This window comes from Mesoplodon bidens, assembly GCF_964165515.1.
Source record: "Mesoplodon bidens genome assembly, chromosome: 16".
Taxonomy (NCBI): domain Eukaryota; kingdom Metazoa; phylum Chordata; class Mammalia; order Artiodactyla; family Ziphiidae; genus Mesoplodon; species Mesoplodon bidens.
The window spans coordinates 42,374,314-42,394,309 of record NC_138173.1 but is presented as its reverse complement, the minus strand read 5'-3'; the positions used below and the strand labels follow the sequence as shown (position 1 = coordinate 42,394,309).

The 19,996-nt window shown below is 37.1% G+C and overlaps 1 protein-coding gene across 10 annotated transcripts in view; it reads right to left on the bottom strand.

Moving 5' to 3' along the window:
* VPS13B (vacuolar protein sorting 13 homolog B) overlaps positions 1 to 19,996 on the bottom strand; it is an 805,800-nt gene that overhangs the window by 687,860 nt on the left and 97,944 nt on the right. For 9 of the 10 annotated variants that reach the window (XM_081258369.1, XM_081258366.1, XM_081258373.1 and 6 more), the window contains 3 exons: positions 11,896 to 12,087; positions 7,424 to 7,593; positions 4,436 to 4,630 (listed from right to left, as the gene is read on the bottom strand). In XM_081258369.1, the coding sequence (XP_081114495.1) occupies positions 4,436 to 4,630; positions 7,424 to 7,593; positions 11,896 to 12,087 (557 nt within the window). The remainder of the gene's footprint in view (positions 1 to 4,435; positions 4,631 to 7,423; positions 7,594 to 11,895; positions 12,088 to 19,996) is intronic. The other variant, XM_081258367.1, reaches the window with a different exon arrangement.

Sequence of the window (19,996 nt, the reverse complement as noted above, 5' to 3'; positions counted from 1 at the left end):
GGGACAGTAAAACAATGCAAGAATCCCTTTGGAAAAAAAAGTTTGGCAGTTCCTAAAAATGTTAAAGATACAGTTACCACAGAACAGGCAGCTCCACACCTAGGTATATACCCAAGGGAAATGAAACCTGTGTTTATACAAAAACCTATACAGAAATGTTCATAACTACATTATTCGTAATAACCAAGAATTGGAATCAACACAAATGTCCACCAACCAGATAAATGGATAAACAAAATATAGTATATATCTAAACAATGTATTATTCAGTCATAAAAAGGTAATAAAGTACTGATACATGTTACAGAATAGATGAACCTTGAAAAACATTATGCTAAGCAAAAGAAGCCAGCCACAAAAAACCATATGTTGTATGATTCCATTTATATGAAATATCCAGAATAGGCAAATACATAGAGACAGAAAGAGATTAGTGTTTACAGGGGGTAGGAGGAGTCAATGGAGAGTAAATACTAATGGTTTCTTTTTGGGGTGATGAAAATGTTCTGGAATTAGATAGTGGTGATGGTTGCTTTAACTCTGTGAAAATACTAAAAATCACTAATTTCTATTCTTTAAAAAAGGTGAATTTATGGTATGTAAATTATTTCAATAAAATTATTTAAAAATTAAAAACCTTACAACATAACTAAAGTTTACCTGATCCATGACCCTCACACTAGTCTCACTGGCCCCCCACCAAGCCTAGATGCCCAGATTGCCCAAATCTACTTCCAGGAGTTCAGAACGTATCCCACCCTTTTGTTATACCTTTATAAACCCTTTTGTATCTGTGAACAATCTTTAGCCCTATTTTGTTTCCTTAATTTACATAAATAGCATCATACTATATATACCATTATGCTTCCTGACATTCCCACCAAAAATTATGCCTCAGAGAGCTATCCATGTGGGTATTTATAAACGTCTAGCTGTACGTATCTGTATATGCAAAAATTTCTCTGGGACAAGGGTCAACAAACTACAGTATACAGGTCAAACTCCAACCACTGTCTGTTTTTGTACTACCTACAAGCTAAGAATAATTTTTACGCAGTACATTTATAACTGATCTGATGACAGGGAACACTAAGTTGAAACCCCAATTAGGTGAAATGTTATCCCAAGAAAAAGAATTCCTTCCTCTCATTAGTAAAACTGTATTACAAAAAAACAGTCCTATCTTACATTTTGAATTTTGTCAACTCAAGATTCATGGAAATTTGTTCTATTATTTACGTACCTACACAATATCCTAAATTTTGCCTCTTGGCCCACAAAGCCTGAAACACTTACTATCTGAACCTTCAGAGAAAAGTCTGCTGGCCCCTGCTATAGTATATATATTGAAAATTGGAATGGATGGGTGTAAGGTAGATATGTTTTCAAATTTATCAGATTCTGCGAAAGCACTCTCCAAAATGATACCAATTATATATCCACCAGCCATGTGTGAATGCACAATTCCTTGAAACCCCCAGGGAAAACTATTTACTAGAGGTCAAAAACTCCCAAATCCAAAAAATTCAAAGGGTTTTGATTCTACTCTAACCTTCCTGATCTCTCTGAAGCATCTGCCATAGCTGATCCTTATGAGTAAAAGGCCTTAAATTTATATATTTTTCTATAGTTTACATAATGCTTTCACTAACTTATTTTTTATATATGTTTCAAACTTTAGGTGCCTTTCAATGTCTTAGCTACTTGATGCCACACTTATTCAAAAATGGGTTTAGCATTTAAATACAGAGGACTTGGTAAGACATATGAAAGTTTCACCTGCATGTTTTCTTCCCTGTCAACTCTCAATTAATAAACTTCATTACATGAAGTGGGAACTATATACTATTTTGTCAAATAGTCAATACAGTCACATTTACGTACACAAAATTAAAACTTAAGCATTTATTTGAGTACTTAATTGAAAATTTAATAAATTTAGGTAATTGAAAATTACCTAAAATGCCAAAGACACATGAGATAGACATTTAAATCCTCCACTGTAATATTTCAACACTGTAATAATGAAAATTAAACTTTGAAAACTTCCTCAAAGGTTACAGTAATCATCCCAAGTAACATGAACTGCTATAAACTTTAAAACAAATCGGTATTTTTAGTCAGTTCCAAACAGTCACAAAACTAAAACTCTCTACCAAGTCCTGAAAGTTTTTTTAAAATGTACTAGGCCACTGAAGAAGCATCAGAAATGCAATGAATTTTTTTTAATGTAATAAAATGGTCAAGACTAAAGACTTTATTTTTTAGAGTATTCAATATTCTTAATACCGATGAAAAGTTTTTCTACATATATTATACTATGCCCAACACCTGACTTCCTGGGACATTTAACTTATCCATTATAGCTGTAGTCGAACTAACCAAAACTTTATCTAGACTACACTGTAACTTTTACATTTCCCTGGAAATTCAAGTGAGCATTTAACATATTAACAAATAGTAGTGGTAAACAACTATTCCAATAACTTTTATGTCAGTATGAATGACAACCATACTGGTGACCAATAGGTTTGGTGACCATTTTCCTTGAGGATAGGGCATGCCTGTTTCATCTTTAATGCTGAGTGTCTGCAGTTATGGAAAGAACTCAGTATTTACCAAATGAATGAATCCCACGTAAGTAGAATACCTTGGAAAGAACTGCCTAAAATTATACTTGCTTTGATAAAACAAGGCAAATATTCTTAACAATATAACCTGATATTCAAGTTGTGACAATATTAAAAAAAATCATACACCTTGGTGTATTAATTGTGGGAGTGAATAAAAAAGCACAAGTATGTATCTAACTTTGAAAAATACCTTCTGCTACTCTCCGCATGACATAAAACACTTGTTACAGATCATTATAATAATGATCTCCAAAGAATCATACTTTCCTGTGTCCACACCCCTTTGTAACATAATACTATCAACTCCTCCATCAAGGAAGTAGAATTGCCTTCTCCATCATCTTAAAAATGGGCTTTGCATGGACATCTAGAAAAAGATGAGTTTTTCCACTCTACATGGTTTGAAAACAATCAAATTTTAATACCTTAAATTTAAATATGCCTGGAGGTGATCTAAAACTAGTATCTTTAAATTGCTTTCTTTTTACTCTACAAAGACACAAATATTGGGCTTCCCTAGTGGCGCAGTGGTTGGGAGTCCGCCTGCCGATGCAGGGGACACGGGTTCGTGCCCCGGTCCGGGAAGATCCTGCGTGCCGCGGAGCGGCTGGGCCCGTGGGCCATGGCCGCTGAGCCTGCATGTCTGGAGCCTGTGCTCCGCCGCGGTAGAGGCCGCGACAGTGAGAGGCCTGCGTACCGCAAAAGAAAAAAAAAAAAAAAAAAAGGGACAAATATTTAAGAACTTCAAAACATCGAACTATAAAGCATGAAACAATAAAGCCAGGAGTCTATTTTTGGAGTTCTCTAATTTTCAGTACTTTACATAAAATTTAGTGCATTTTTAGTACTTTTTTTTTAACATCTTTATTAGAGTATAATTGCTTTACAATGGTGTGTCACTTTCTGCTTTATAACAAAGTGAATCAGTTATACATATATGTCCCCATATCTCTTCCCTCTTGCATCTCCCTCCCTCCCACCCTCCCTATCCCACCCCTCTAGGTGGTCACAAAGCACCGAGCTGATCTCCCTGTGCTATGCGGCTGCTTCCCACTAGCTATCTATTTTACGTTTGGTAGTGTATATATATCCATGCCACTCTCTCACTTTTAGTACTTATTCTTGATTTCAACTTGACATAGCTTCCTTTAGTCCATAAAACAGAATTTAATTAGGTACATGCTATCTCTACTTAGATTATACATGTGTATTTGCTTAGCAAAAACACTTATTACTCAACATCTGAGTTTATCTATTTGTAAGTACCCACAGTGGGATGTATCACATATTTATTTTAAAAAAGAGATGGAAGAGCTGAGCAAAGTCTCCAATAATTAACTTTACATAACTTGATTTAAAGTAATAAAGTTTTCCTTGGCATTGAGAAATTAACATGAATTCAATAAGAGGAAAATGACTAAAAAAAATGTATTAAACTCGCTTTATAAAACATTGTCTCTCACAAATATTCCCCTCAAAGAAATCATGAATCTTTTAGAACATCCTTAGTGCTCTTTCACATTGCTTATAATCAATGATATATACAATCTTCAAAAATTATAATTACTATTATCTTACAGATATCAAGCTATTAACACCAAATAATTGAAGAAATCTTTAAAATAGGTACACTTTTATTTTTATATTAATTATGCTGAATAATGAATATACCTTTCATATCTTATTTAAATCTCATCTTACGGGGTACTAATTCTGTAAAATTACAACTCCAAGAAAAAGATTTATTTAATTCTCCCGAAGCCAATCAAATACTAATACACAAGAAAATTCACTTTTCATACCTTAAGGTAGCAATGTGCATAGCAATAATGAAGCAGATTATCAGAAGGCTGAGTAAGGCTGCTGACCACATGCACCAAATGTTCAGCATACATCGGCACAGAATGTTCCAGATTAATTTTGTCCACCAGTATCTGAATGGATGGCAAAGGCCGAAGAGACTGGAAGTTTGTAGTATTCATGAAATTACTTGAGTTCTAGAAAATAATAGTGTTCACTTTATATTTCAGGAGAAAGAGACTGATGTGCAATGCCCTCTATACAAGCTTCAGAGTGACACATTATGCAGTGATATCAAATCATCCTAGAAATGATGCCTTTCTATGGGACTCTCTTACCGTAACCAAATAGAAACACCTTCTACATATTTTTAGGTATATCCCAGATTTCAAAGAATGCCTATTTACTGTGAAATTATCAATGCCCTTTTAGCTAAAGCTTTTAATTTTTTCAGTCAACTAGAATACTGTCACAACGTGCCTCAGTACACTGAAGGTATTTTCTTAAGCTCAATAATTCACACACAAAAAAATCCTAGATATTTCAGAGCCTTTATCTTCTTTCCCTTTATACACATTTAGATGACTGAACGACTAAGTGCACTACTCAGGACAATCTGAAAGATACTCACAATAAGCAAAGTTTGCAGGACAGAAAAATTTCTGATCCACATCATATCTACTAATATTAAACATGCTAAAGGCTCATAAAGTCCTAAGAATCTCGAGGTAGGCTTCATATTTTCAGCGTTACAGAATCTTTCTAAGCTTCCAGGTAAATGCAGATAAATTTCAACATGTCCGGGGTATGAACCCAATTAGCAAGCCACCCCTTCCAGCCCTTGAACTTATTTCCATACCTGTAGCTCTCAATGAGGAACAGTATGACCCTCCATCCAGAGGTGTGGGAAGAACAGTTTGATTGTTTTGTCTGTCTTTCATTATCATAATAATAGGGGAACAGTACTAGCATTTAGCAGGCATTGGCTAAAGATGGTAAAACTACATAATACTTCTCTAGTCCAAAAAGCCAATAGTGCCATTACTGAGAAACACTGTGCCTAAAAATAAGTTGAAGATACAGTTCTTCCTTTTTGACTCAATAATTTTTAAACCATCACGTATTGAGCAATTACTTTACTAAGGGACTTTATTTTGGATTACTGATATATAATATACAGTAAAGAACAAAATCTTAAACATAGAGTTCAACAAATTTTTATGTATGTAACCACCACACATTTTAAGCACCCTAGAAGGGTCTCCTATATCCCTTCTCAGGTAATATCAAATCCCCACCAGGGGTGGCCAATATTCTCACTTTTGTCTGTTCTTCGACTTCATTTAAACAGAATCACACAGTACATACTCATGTCTGCCTTCTTTCATTCAACATATCTCTGAGAATTATCTACTGTTCACTCTTTGAGTCAACACTTATCATTATGGAATGACTCTTTATTTCTATCAATACCTCTTGTCTTAAGCTCTACATTTTCTGATATTAAAATAGCCACTCTATCTTTCCTTTGATTAGCACTTAAATGGTGTATCTTTTTCCATCCTTTTATTTCTAGTTTGTGTTATAGTTTTCAGCTCCAGAATTTCATTTTGTTCTTTTTTTAATGGATTGAGGTCTTTTGAAATCTTCCACTTTTTTGTCTCTTTCTTGAACTTATTAACCATAGTTACTTTAAAGTTCATGCATATACTGTCATATTTTAATTCTTCTCCACTGAAATTTTCCCCAGATGATCTCTTTACCCAGCAATACAATGAACAATTATGAGTGGCTGATAGAGAGCAAATATATAAAATGAAACTGATATATCTTAATTCTCTGCCATACTTCCATAAGTTCTTTTTATTTAAAGTTAGGACAATTTTTACTTCCATAATCATCATCATGTCACCATTAAAAGAAATATAACCCCCAAAATAATAAATTAAAGATAACAGATAATACCTTATATGTATATGGCAGACTCAGAAAGCAATACATTGTATATGGACCTAAAATATTAAGCATCTAATAAGTCCTCATTAAGAAACACAGTAATAATCACTGGGTTCCTAATATGTGCAAAATGGTTTACATGCATTATCTCACTGAATATTCAAAATCATTCTAGGAGCTAGGTACTTTAGGGGAACTGCTCTATGCCAGCACCCAGACAATCTTAAAATCCATGTAGCCCACAAGGCAAGGCTAAACCACACAAGACCTAAGCCTTGGTGGAGCACCCTATGATATTATCAGAACAGGGGAAAATAGGTGGTCTTGTGCACAACTGCTAAAAGACCATTTCTCAGTCAACTTCTCATCTTGAGAAACAATGCTATGGGGAAATATTCTCATCAGCATCCCTCATTCACAGGGCTTTCCATCTACTCTCTCAGAGTACAGCTGTAGGCTATATAACTGCTTAGCTGCAGTGTGGAACTGAATCCTTGTCAACAAGGTATCCTATCATGTGTGCTGCAGGTCATTTGGCGCTCTAGATTCAGGGTTGTCCTGAAAGGGACAAGGCAAGCCAACACCATTACTGATTTGTTTTTGCTGTCTATGTAAGTAATGAACTATCTCAATCTATCTGGGCTTGTTGCTTCTTTACTGGCTGACTCTGTCAGCCTACATGAAAAATATAATTTTCTTTTGTTTTTCAGAAAAGGAAAACAAGGCTTAGAGAAATAAAGCAGTGTCCTTAGGACAAGACCAGCTTGTACATGGTCTGACATCAAGGCAAATGCTCTTCAACATTTCTTTACAGAGCCTTAGCTTGAGGTTATTTTTTCAATCTATTTATTTATATAATATATAAAAATTATTTTCTAAGAATTAATAATTGTAGTTACATTGCTTTAACTTCATCATGGATAACTATTATATATAGACAGATATTCTACTACTTAATCAACTTCCTCTTACAATATCACAGGACCAATAAATATACATGTATGAGAAAACAAGTAGTGAATGATAAAATATACCTTTTCTCCCATAATGACAGGTAGCAAATGATCCAGCAAGTTGAATTCAGCCATGAAAATTGTGAAGGTACATTTGAGGAGAGTAATACTTGTATGTCGAGTAGGAATATATTCCTCCAAAGATGCCACTTCTTCAGGATTCAGCATTGTTTCACTTTCACCCTTAATATCTAAAATGAAATAATAAAAATTCAATGAAAATTTATTTTTAAAAAATTTTCTTAATTAATGAAAAAATTAATTAGTTCTCCAAATTTTAAGGTCAAATCCTTTTTTTCAACAATGAAGCAGTTGTAAAAGTGTTGCCTTAAACAAGAATAAATTACTCTAGAAATGTATGCCTTTGCTATGTAAAAATGTGTTTTATATTTTAAAATATTTATTAAATATTTTAAAGAAATTTTTAATCTCTGTCATTAAAAGAATAACAGCTTCTTTTCATAAAAACACCACTGAGATAATGTAAATTCAAGCCACAGACTAGGAGAAAATATTTGCCATAGACAGACACATAGATAGACGTAGGTATATGCACAAAGGATTTGTACCCACAGCATATTAAAAATTAAAAACTACCTAAAAATCAAAAATATACAAATAATTCAATGGAAAAATGGGCAAAAAAGCTTTGAACAAGCAAAAGATAATTTATCCAAATGGTCAAAAGTTATTTCAAAAGCAAGTTAACATCGTTAGGTATCAGATAACTGCAAATAATGTCACGATGTGGTAGCACTACACATCCACTGTAAAAGCTAAAATGAAAAAGACCAAGAATACTAAAAGTTGGCAAATATGTCTCAGCAAACTTTTTCTATAAATAGCCATAGAGAAAATACTTTAGGGGGGACTTCCCTGGTGGCGCAGTGGTTAAGAATCCACCTGCCGATACAGGGGACATAGGTTCGAGCCCTGGTCCGGGAAGATCCCACATGCCAAGGAGCAACTAAGCCCGTGCGCCACAACTGAGCCTACACTCTAGAGCCCGCGGGCCACAACTGCTGAAGCCAGTGCTCCGCAACAAGAGAAGCCACTGCAATGAGAAGCCCGCACACCACAACGAAGAGTAGCCCCTGCTCGCTGAAACTAGACAAAGCTCACGCACAGCAACAAAGACCCAACACAGCCAAAAATAAGTAAATAAATAATATTAAAAAAAAAGAAAAGAAAAGAAAATACCTAGGGGACTTCCCTGGTGACACAGTGGTTAAGAATCCACCTGCCAATGCAGGGGACATGAGTTCAAACCCTGATCCAGGAAGATCCCACATGCCGTGGAGCAACTAAGCCCATGGAACACAACTACTGAACCTGCACTCTAGAGCCCGCGAGCCACAACTACTGAAGCCCGCGTGCCTAGAGCCTATGCTCCGCAAGAAAAGCCACCGCAATGAGAAGCCCGTGCGCCACAACGAAGAGTAGCCCCTGCTCGCCACAACTAGAGAAAGCCCACTCACAGCAACGAAGACCCAATGCAGCCAAAAATTAATAAATTAATTTGAAAAAATAATACTTTAGGCTTTGTGGGTCATACAGTTTGTCCCAATTACTCAATTCTGCAACTAGTACAAAAGCAGTCACAGACAAAACATAATTAAATGAGCAAGACTATGTTCCAATAAAAGTTTACCTATGAAAACTGAAAATTAATTTTCATATAGTTTTCATGTGTCACAAAATATCAACCTTTTTTGTATTTTTTCCAACTATTTAAAATGCAAAACCCATTATCAACTCATAAGCTGTACAAAAAGAGGCAATAAGTCATAATTTGCTAACCCCCTGATCAAGGGCAACTAAAACTCTCCTACACTGCTGGTAGGCGTGTAAAGTGATTCAACCAAATTGAAAACAGTTCAGAGATATTTACTAAAGGTGAACATATATGATCGTTTTACCTAAGTGATTCCACCCTTAAATTCCTAACAGAAATTAGTATATATGTTAATCAAAAGGTATGTACTAGAATGTTGGTAGCATCACTACCATAATAACCAAAAACTAGAAACTAACCAAATACTCATCAACAGTAAAATGGATAAATAAGTTATGGTATATTCACAAAATGGGATACTAAAAAGAAATGAGAATGAATCCCACAAACATAATGTAAGCTAAAGCCACAGGCAAAAGAGTATATACTGTGTGATTACATTTACATGAATTCTAAAATATGTCAAACTAAATCTAGGACGTTAGAAGTAAGGAGAGTGGTTACCCTCTGGGTTCAGAGTAATAACCAAAAGAGGGCAAGAAGGAGAATACTGGAGTGCTGGTAAAGTTCCATTTCCTGAACAGTTAGTCACATAGATGTGGTTAAGTTTACAAAATTCACAAAACCATACCCTTAGTTTTGTGTGCTTTCCAGTATGTATCTTACACTTCAATAACAAAGTAAAAAAAGGGGCGGGGAGGGGAACTGCTAACTACTCAGAGAACTGCCTTACAAAGTCAGTTAGCAGCAGTTTCTTTACAGAGATCATAAATATTTCTGAAATAATAAACTGCTTCAAATAAAAATTCATTTTATATAAACGTGTGTGTGTGTGTGTGTGTGTGTGTGTGTGGCATAATTCCACTGTGGAAGAGATTGCTAATTGCAATCTTTTCTTCTTCCTTTTAGCAATAAAACTCTCTGAATTTTAAGTGAGGTATATGGACTCTGTCTAGAGAATACATTTTCCAGTCTCCCTGGCTGCTGGGTGCAGGGACATGTTACTAAGTTTGGGTCAATAAGATGACAGAGCCATGTCATTAAGTGAAACTACATGTCTACCATTTTCTCTTGTTCCCCCTTACTACTGATTAAAATTAGACACTGTAATGGTGAGCCAACATTGACCATGTAGATGAAGTATACCTCAGAGGATGGTGGAAGAACAAGATAAAAGGAATTCTGGGTCTAAGACCACATCATGAGAGAGAGTCACCCTAGTCCCCTGGAGTACCTACCAGCTTGGGTTTTAGCATGAGAAAAATTAATTATATACTGTTTTTTGTGTGAACATTAGTTCTCATTTCTCTGGGATAAATGCCCAGGATTGCAGTTGCTGGGCTATATGGCAGCTGCATGTTAAGTTTTTTAAAAAACTGCCAAAACGTTTTTAGGAGTGGCTGTACCATTTTATATTCCCACCAGCAATGAATCAGTGATCCAGTTTCTTCACGTCCTCCCCAATATTTGGTGTTGTCACAGTTTTCTGTTCTAGCCATTCTGTACATACTATCCTAGCACTTATCAGAGTATCTGGCAATGGAGTAGGCATTCAAGCAAGGTGCAAGAAATGAATGTATGAACATGTCAAGCACTTACGGCACTATGTTACGTGATTTTACATGCATTAGTCTTTGGAAGTAGGTCCTATAAGCGTATCATTTAGGACAAAAGTAAATTTGCTGTGACAAAAGAAAATAACAGAAGTGTCAACAAAAACAATGCTTACTTCTCTTTCACTCATCAATCTGAGTCTAGAGGATCCATGGTGCCACCACACTACTGAAGACTTAGGCTCTCTCTATCTTACTGTTCTGTCATCCTCAGCATGCACTTTTCATCTCAGAGTTGAAGCTAGCAGGTCCAGCCCTGCCATTATAATTGCTTTCCAGCAAGAAGGAAGGGAAAAAGTAAAAAAGGAAGGCACAATCTTTTCCTTTTAAATTCCTGTCGCAAAAATTCACATGAAGTTTTGCTCCCATCCAGTAGCCAGAACCTAGTCATATGACTGCATTTGGGAAGTGCAGTCTTTATTTCTATCATGAAAGTTTCTACCATAGAAATTTCTATTACTATAAGAGGAGAATGGATACTGGGGAGACAATTTAACCAACTCTATCGCAATAATTAAACTCACAGAGATAGAGAAATGGAAAAATCAGTGATGTTGATTACTTCCTAAGGTCAGTAAGAAGTGGGGGTCAGAACTCAGCCTGATGCCACAGGCTGAGGTCTTTATTATTCTATACTCCCTCATTATACTTATGTCCTGCTCTAGAGTGCTTCATTGCATGAAAAGGAAATTTGTATTTTATGAAACTGTGATAACCATATCTTTATACCATGCAGAAAATATCAGTCATACAGAAAATTTTTTTTACCAGTAGGACCTAAGTTTTCTTGAATGTTAAATTCGTATGCTTAAAACCCATCTTCTTCATGTCTCCTCCTTAGAATCCACTAAAGTGGAAAAATGGTCATATTTCAGGAGTATACAAGGGAAAGAGTATCAAAAGGTGACAATAAAATACTGACAAATGCTGGCAAAAAAAGCACATACTTATGCAAATAATTTTCGAATACCAACCTCTCCCATAACTTCCACATGTAAGTTTACTCTTTAAATTAACAAGTAAATATATGAAAATCAGATAGGCAAAACATACTAAAAACGTTAAGTTAGCAAAATACAACAAATTGGATTATACAGTCATTCAAATCAACTGGCAAGAGGTTCAAAATTAAGCCAAAAACAAACCTGGTTTTAGTCTACTATATGGTTCGTATTCATGTTCCAAGGCACAAACAATCATTTTTAAAATTCTATGTACTGCACTGCTATCCAAGCGAAAATCAAGAGGACCTATAACAAGGCTTTTGGTAGACTTTTCCTGAAGTGTTCCCAAATCTTCACTTTTCCCTGAAGAAAAGTCTTGTTGATTTGCAGAACCTGCAAGAAGCCAAAATTATATTAATAGGTAAGCATCAATCAGATATACCAAATATATATTTTAATATTTCTCTTACCTTTTTAGCTTAGAGCTTAATACCTTAAAACCAATTCTACATCAACTGGATACACAGAACCCTGCTGATCTATATTTTTCTTTATGTAGATGAGAAGGTATTATCAACAAAAGACAGTTGATTTGAAAAACAATTATTCCTGTTATCTATTTAATGTTATAAGATGTGCTATAAAATTGAAATGGTCATTCTTAAAAAATTATTTTCTAAAATCTAATTGGCCTATACCCAATAATTCTATACACAATACTATTAGGTTGACTGGGAAAGGAGACTCTCGAAGAAGTTGCATTTTACTACTATTTTATCTTAGAAGTTACACAGAAAAAATTGATTGCTTAAAACTACATGTTCAAAGGTTCCTCAAGAGTTTTCTAATGACCAGGGAAGTAAACAATAGGTATTACCTGCTTTGAACTATTTCCAGAATAAAATCATTATGGCCATGCTCCACAGGGTGGAATCCAATTTCCCCAATCCCTTATCTGCCCATATGTCGAAGAGGAACCAAGGATGTCTTCTAAAGAAAATCTTAGCACTACCTACAGGTATTTCTCCTTATCTAACCTGTCCACACCTTAGAGATTTGGTTTTAATATACAAATTCACTATTTTTAAGTGATAACATACAGTAAATTTTACTTCTTAAGTCTTAGGTTTACTCAAACAAAAATAGGGAAGTAAAACTTTCCAGCATTTACTACCTTTAGAATGTAGGAAGGTCCACTTAAACACAAAAATTCTATATCTACACCTTTTAGTAACTTTTTCAAAAATACATTTCCTTCATTTCAAACAAAGGAGTTCAGTTCAATCTCTAGTCCCAGTACCAGAGACAAAAAAAATAATTAAATTTATTATTCATATATTCTCTTTAAAAAAAAAACATTTTTTAAATTTATTTATTTATTTTTGGCTGCATTGGGTCTTCTCTGCTGCACGCAGGCTTTCTCTAGTTGCAGTGAGCGGGGGCTACTCCTCGTTGCAGTGAGCAGGCTTCTCATTGTGGTTGATTCTCTTGTTGTGGAACACGGGTTCTAGGCGCGCAGGCTTTAGTAGTTGTGGCACGCGGGCTCAGCAGTTGTGGCTCGCAGGCTCTAGAGCACAGGCTCAGTTGTGGCGCATGGGCTTAATTGCTCTGTGGCATGTGGGATCTTCCCAGACCAGGGCTCGAACCTGTGTCCCCTGCATTGGCAGGCAGATTCTTAACCACTGCGCCACCAGGGAAGTCCTCATATATTCTTAACAAGATGACTACACACAGACTTAAATGTCACAAATAAAACATACAAAGTTAATCTTAAACATGATATACATAAATAAGAGTCACATTATAAATTAGGTATAAACAACATATCATTAACATTAAAAAATGCTACTTTCCATAGCTAAACCAGACATTTCTAGAGTTACCTGTTAGGATGAGGTAGCTTGAAGATAACCAGAAGGACTCTGGTTGCAAATCAAAATATTCAAAAACAAGGAAAATATCCTGCTTTGAGTCCTGTAGAGGTTATTAGGCTTCTTTAAAAAATGTCAATTTACAAGAAGACCTTTCTTTTAGACATCAGATTGTCTCTAAAACAATAGAAGTCTAGAGGCTTCTATTCTTTTTTTCAGATAATGCAACTTGATTATAATGTCAGTAACTTATCTAAAATGTAAAACTGTGACTGTCTTTTAGCTACATCTTTTCAGCAAGGTATTTACTTGTGCTCACCCTCAATAAGTTTGGTCACTCCAGCCCCCTGAATGTTTGGCTACTCTTATTAAGAGTCAATACAATATCAAGTTAGCCTAATTAAAATGAAGGACTTGCCAGTCTCTCCAGGACAGCAAGAGGCAAAAGAACCTGTACTGCCTACATCTGCCCATACCTTTATACCTACTAATAGAAAATTATTCTTCTCCCTATGTGAAGAGGAATCTGCAAGCTACCAAAACAGCTCCATCAACCATCTGTGCTGCCAGTGCACAAGGAACTCTACTTTCATTCGTGAGAACTATATATCCCTACGTGTCTTCTTTTACTAGAAATTCACCTGCTTTCTTTCCCCACTGGTTCTCATTAAAGTTTGCTGTATTTAACTTATACCTTATGAGTCTGAGTCTCTGTATAAAACCCATCCTTTAAAGAAAAACAGTAGCTCTAACCCAGGAACTAGAAAATTAATCCTTAAATAGAATAATTTAGGAAACACAAATGCTTCTACTCCAACATTCCCCTAAATTAACACCAACACTCTCCCAAGACATCCGGATTCAAAAGGGCAATGAACCATGATGCCTCTCTCTCATCCTTTTCCTCAATCCAATAACTAAATCGTTTCAATTTCATCTCTATGTCTCTAAAATATTCCTGTTGTAGATTAATTTTCAGCTATCTACTTTAGGTCCATAAAAACATTTGCAATAACTTCTTAAATAAAAAAAGACTAAAAGTTACAACAATAATATTTAAAGTTATATTAATAAGAAATAATTTAGTTTCTAAAACAGTGAGTGCTTTCAAGTAGCAAAACAAAAATGAAATAATTATCAGAATGCTTATTAATATCAAGCAGCAGCAGAAGAAACTTATTAACCAAATTTTTCTTTATGTGTCATTTTATAATGTGGGTAAAGTACTACTACATCATTTATCACAACAAAAATAAATAATACAAGCTCTTTTTCTTACTGCATTTACTAGTTTTTTACATTAAGTAAATACTATCATGAACTTACTTAAATAAAGCACACTAATCAAATCTGCTTTCAAAATTTCAGAATCCACTACAAACTGTGTAAAATTATTAGTTTAATATGCATTTAGATACCTAAGATAAAATTTAGCACACTTTTTGATAACTTGGACTACAGAAATAAATAAATGTCATCACAACAAACCAAGAATTTTAGATAAAATATTTCTTTGAAGAATTCAAAATTAACCTCTTTTGAGAATTCAAAATACTTTTCTTAGGGTTTTTTTTTTTGCGGTACGCGGGCCTCTCACTGTTGTGGCCTCTCCCACCGCGGAGCACAGGCTCCGGACGTGCAGGCCCAGCGGCCACGGCTCACGGGCCCAGCCGCTCCGCGGCATGTGGGATCCTCCCGGACCGGGGCACGAACCCGTGTCCCCTGCATCGGCAGGCGGACTCTCAACCACTGCGCCACCAGGGAAGCCCACTTTTCTTAGATTTATAAATACTGAAAATTCCACAAATTTCTTGTTTCAAGTAATCCAAGAAAGAAGAAAATCTGAACATGGTAGTTATGAATGCAAGCTGTAGAGTTTAAACTAGCTGGGTTCAAATCCCACATAATAGGTGTGTGATCTTGGCCAAGTTACAAAACCTGTATAGGACTGGCTGTTTCCTCATATGGAAAATGGGGATACTGTTATCTACTTATAGGGTTATTATGAAGATTAAATTAGCTACTACAGGTAAAACATTCAGAAGAGCGCCTTCCATTTAAAACCATTCAATAAATATTAGCCGTTATCGCCACCACTATATTATCAGTGAATATAGATTCACAATGAGAAACACACATATGAAAGCAGCTACCAAAAAGCAAGCAAAGAACAAGTGAACAGATTACTGGGTGAATGAATGAACACATTTTTAATGTACATGTGACATTCACAAGTTAAATTAACAGATGAATCTTATTATTTACTCAAAAAAATTATCTGCTTGCACAGCTGAGAAAGTATCTGTGTAAGCAGTAAACCAAAAGCAAGAAAATGATTAACACAAGCCTAAGAAGAGCAGTTTCTTCCAGTTAGGGAGGGAGAAGACTGTGATGGAAAAGGAACACACAGGAGGCCAGCAATGTTGACACTGTCCTGTTTCTTGGCTTGTGTGGGGAATACACAGCTGCTTCTATTTCTTTGCTATTCTGTACGTAAATGTATAGAACTTTTCTGTTTGTATGTTATGATCTAACATTTTGTTTAAAAAAAGTTAAAGACTAAGATATCTATAAAACAATGCACACTATTCACAGGAATGAAATATGTGAAAAATTCAAAAAGTAGCAAACTACCAGCTTCTCAGGCAGAAAATATATAAGCATCCTAGCAAATATATATCATGTTTCAATCTTTTAAAAACTTTAGAAACAAATATATACAAATAAAATTTTCAGTGAGAGGTTTCCTTTACTTGATAGGCAGACTACTTCATACTCCACCTCACAAAATACCAAATTCACAGCACATGTGTAAGACATCATACTAAACAAGAGGAAACCTACCAGCTTACATTTGGCAACTACAACACAATAAAAATTTGCAAAGGTCTTAGAACAGAGACTTCCGATTGTACTTTCATATACAGGTATCCCTTGCTTTTCAAAAGTTAGCTTTAGGCCATTTCAGTTTTACAAAAATCTGTTTCCCTAACCAAAATAAATCTGAAGAGAATTTTCACTTTTACAAAAAAGGTGAAAACAGCATTCACCACTTGTTTTGCAGCGAAGCGTTACAGAGGCAGCGCAAACCCCCAGCGTCTAGAGTGGCACCAGCAAACTCCTTCCCCAGGAACTATACTCAGAATCTCAATATCAAGCCAGCACAGCTTTGAACTGTGTCTTGGAGCATACGCGCTTTTCTCAATTTATTTTGCGCATCCGATAACAAGATCTGTCCTAAGATAACTGCTTCTTCACTTAACACCATTTCGGATTACCAAAGGTTTCATACGAATGCTGCAGTGGAGGAAACCTAATACATATAACAGACCCCTGAGCATCTCTACCAATGTCCACGGATACCTCAAAACACATCTTTTGTGAGATGAGGGGGAAGATGGCAGAAGAATAAGACGCGGAGATCACCTTCCTCCCCACAGATACATCAGAAATACATCTACACGTGGAACAACTTCTACAGAACACCTACTGAACGCTGGCAGAAGACCTCAGACCCCCCAAAAGGCAAGAAACTCCCCACGTACCTGGGTAGGGCAAAAGAAAAAGGAATAAACAGGGACAAAAGAATAGGGACGGGACCTGCACCAGTGGGAGGGAGCCATGAAGGAGGAAAGGTTTCCACACACTAGAAGCCCCTTCGCGGGCGGAGACGGCGGGTGGCAGAGGGTAAAGCTTCGGAGCCACAGAGGAGAGCGCAGCAACAGCGGTGCGGAGGGCAAAGCGGAGAGATTCCCGCATAGAGGATCGGTGCCGACCAGCACTCACCAGCCCGAGAGGCTTTTCTGCTCGGCCGCCGGGGCGGGCGGGGCTGGCAGCTGAGGCTCCGGCTTCGGAGGTCGGATCCCAGGGAGAGGACTGGGGTTGGCTGCGTGAACACAGCCTGAAGGGGTCAGTGCACCACGGCTGGCCGGGAGAGAGTCCAGGAAAAAGTCTAGGGCTGCCAAAGAGGCAAGAGACTTTTTCTTCCCTCTTTGTTTCCTGGTGCGCGAGGAGAGGGGATTAAGAGCGCTGCTTAAAGGAGCTCCAGAGACTGGCACAGCCGCGGCTAACAGCGCGGACTCCAGAGATGGGCATGAGACGCTAAGGCTGCTGCAACGCCACCAAGAAGCCTGTGTGCGAGCACAGGTGACTATCCCCACCTCCCCTCCTGGGAGCCTGTGGAGCCCGCCACGGCCAGGGTCCCAGGATCCAGGGACAACTTCCCCAGGAGAACGCATGGGGCACCTCAGGCTGGTGCAACGTCCCGTCGGCCTCTGCCGCCGCAGTCTTCACCCCGCACTCCATGCCCCTCCCTCCCCCCAGCCTAAGTGAGCCAGAGCCCCCGAATCAGCGGCTCCATTAACCCCGTCCTATCTGAGTGAAGAACAGACGCCCTCCGGCAACCTACACACACAGGCGGGGCCAAATGCAAAACTGAGCCCCGGGAGCTGTGAGAACAAAGAAGAGAGAGGGAAATCTCTCCCAGCAGCCTTAGGAGCAGCGGATTAAATCTCCACAATCAACTTGATGTACCCTGCAACTGTGGAATACCTGAATAGACAACGAATCATCCTAAACTGAGGATGTGGGCTTTGGGAGGAAGATATATTATTTTTTCCCCTTTTCCTCTTTTTGTGAGTGTGTATGAGTATGCTTCTGTGTGAGATTTTGTCTATATAGCTTTGCTTTCACCATTTCTCCTAGGGTTCTGTCTTTCCGTTTTTTGTTCTTTTACTTTCTAAAAAAATTTTTTCTTGTTATTTTTTATTTTAATAACTTTGTTTTATTTTGTCTTATTTTATTTTATTTTATTTTATCCTCTTTCTTTCCTTCTTTCTTTCTTTCTTTTTCTCCCTTTTATTCTGAGCCGTGTGGTTGAAAGGCTCATGGTGCTGCAGCCAGGAGTCAGTACTGTGTCTCTGACGTGGGAGAGCCGAGTTCAAGACACTGGTCCACAAGAGACCTCCCAGCTCCACATAATATCAAACAGTGAAAATCTCCCAGAGATCTCCATCTCAACACCAACACCCACCTTCACTCAAAGACCAGCAAGCTACAGTGCTGGACACCCTATGCCAAACAACTAGCAACACAGGAACACAATCCCACCCATTTGCACAGAGGCTGCCTAAAATCATAAGAAGGCCACAGGCGCCTCAAAACACACCACCAGACGTGGACCTGCCCACCAGAAAGACAAAATCCAGCCACATCCACCAGAACACAGACACCAGTTCCCTCCACCAGGAAGCCTACACAACCCACTGAACCAACCTTCGCCACTGGGGACAGACACCAAAAGCAACGGGAACTAGAAACCTGCAGCCTGCAAACAGGAGACCCCAAACACAGTAAGATAAGCAATATGAGAAGGCAGAGAAACACACAGCAGATGAAGGAGCAAGGTAAAAACCCACCAGACCTAACAAATGAAGAGAAAATAGGCAGGCTACCTGAAAAAGAATTCAGAATAATGATAGTAAAGATGATCCAAAATCTTGGAAATAGAATACAGAAAATGCAAGAAACATTTAACAAGAACCTAGAAGAACTAAAGAGGAAACAAGCAACGATGAACAACACAATAAATGAAATTAAAAACACTGTAGAAGGGATCAATAGCAGAATAACTGAGGCAGAAGAATGGATAAGTGACATAGAAGATAAAATAGTGGAAATAACTACTGCAGAGCAGAATAAAGAAAAAAAAAATGAAAAGAACTGAGGACAGTCTCAGAGACCGCTGGGACAACATTAAACACACCAACATTCGAACTATAGGGGTCCCAGAAGAAGAAGAGAAAAAGAAAGGGACTGAGAAAACATTTCAAGACATTATAGTTGAAAACTTCCCTAATATGGGAAAGGAAATAGTTAACCAAGTCCAGGAATCACAGAGAGTCCCATACAAGATAAATCCAAGGAGAAACATGCCAAGGCACATACTAATCAAACTATCAAAAATTAAATACAAAGAAAACATATTAAAAGCAGCAAGGGAAAAACAACAAATAACACACAAGGGAATCCCCATAAGGTTAACAGCTGATCTTTCAGCAGAAACTCTGCAGGCCAGAAGGGACTGGCAGGACATATTTAAAGTGATGAAGGAGAAAAACCTACAAACAAGATTACTCTACCCAGCAACGATCTCATTCAGATTTGATGGAGAAATTAAAACCTTTACAGACAAGCAAAAGCTGAGAGAGTTCAGCACCACCAAACCAGCTTTACAACAAATGCTAAAGGAACTTCTCTAGGCAAGAAACACAACAGAAGGAAAAGACCTACAATAACAAACCCAAAACAATTAAGAACATGAGAATAGGAACATACATATCGATCATTACCTTAAATGTAAATGGTTAAAATGCTCCCACCAAAAGACACAGACTGGCTGAATGGAAACAAAAACAAGACCCATATATATG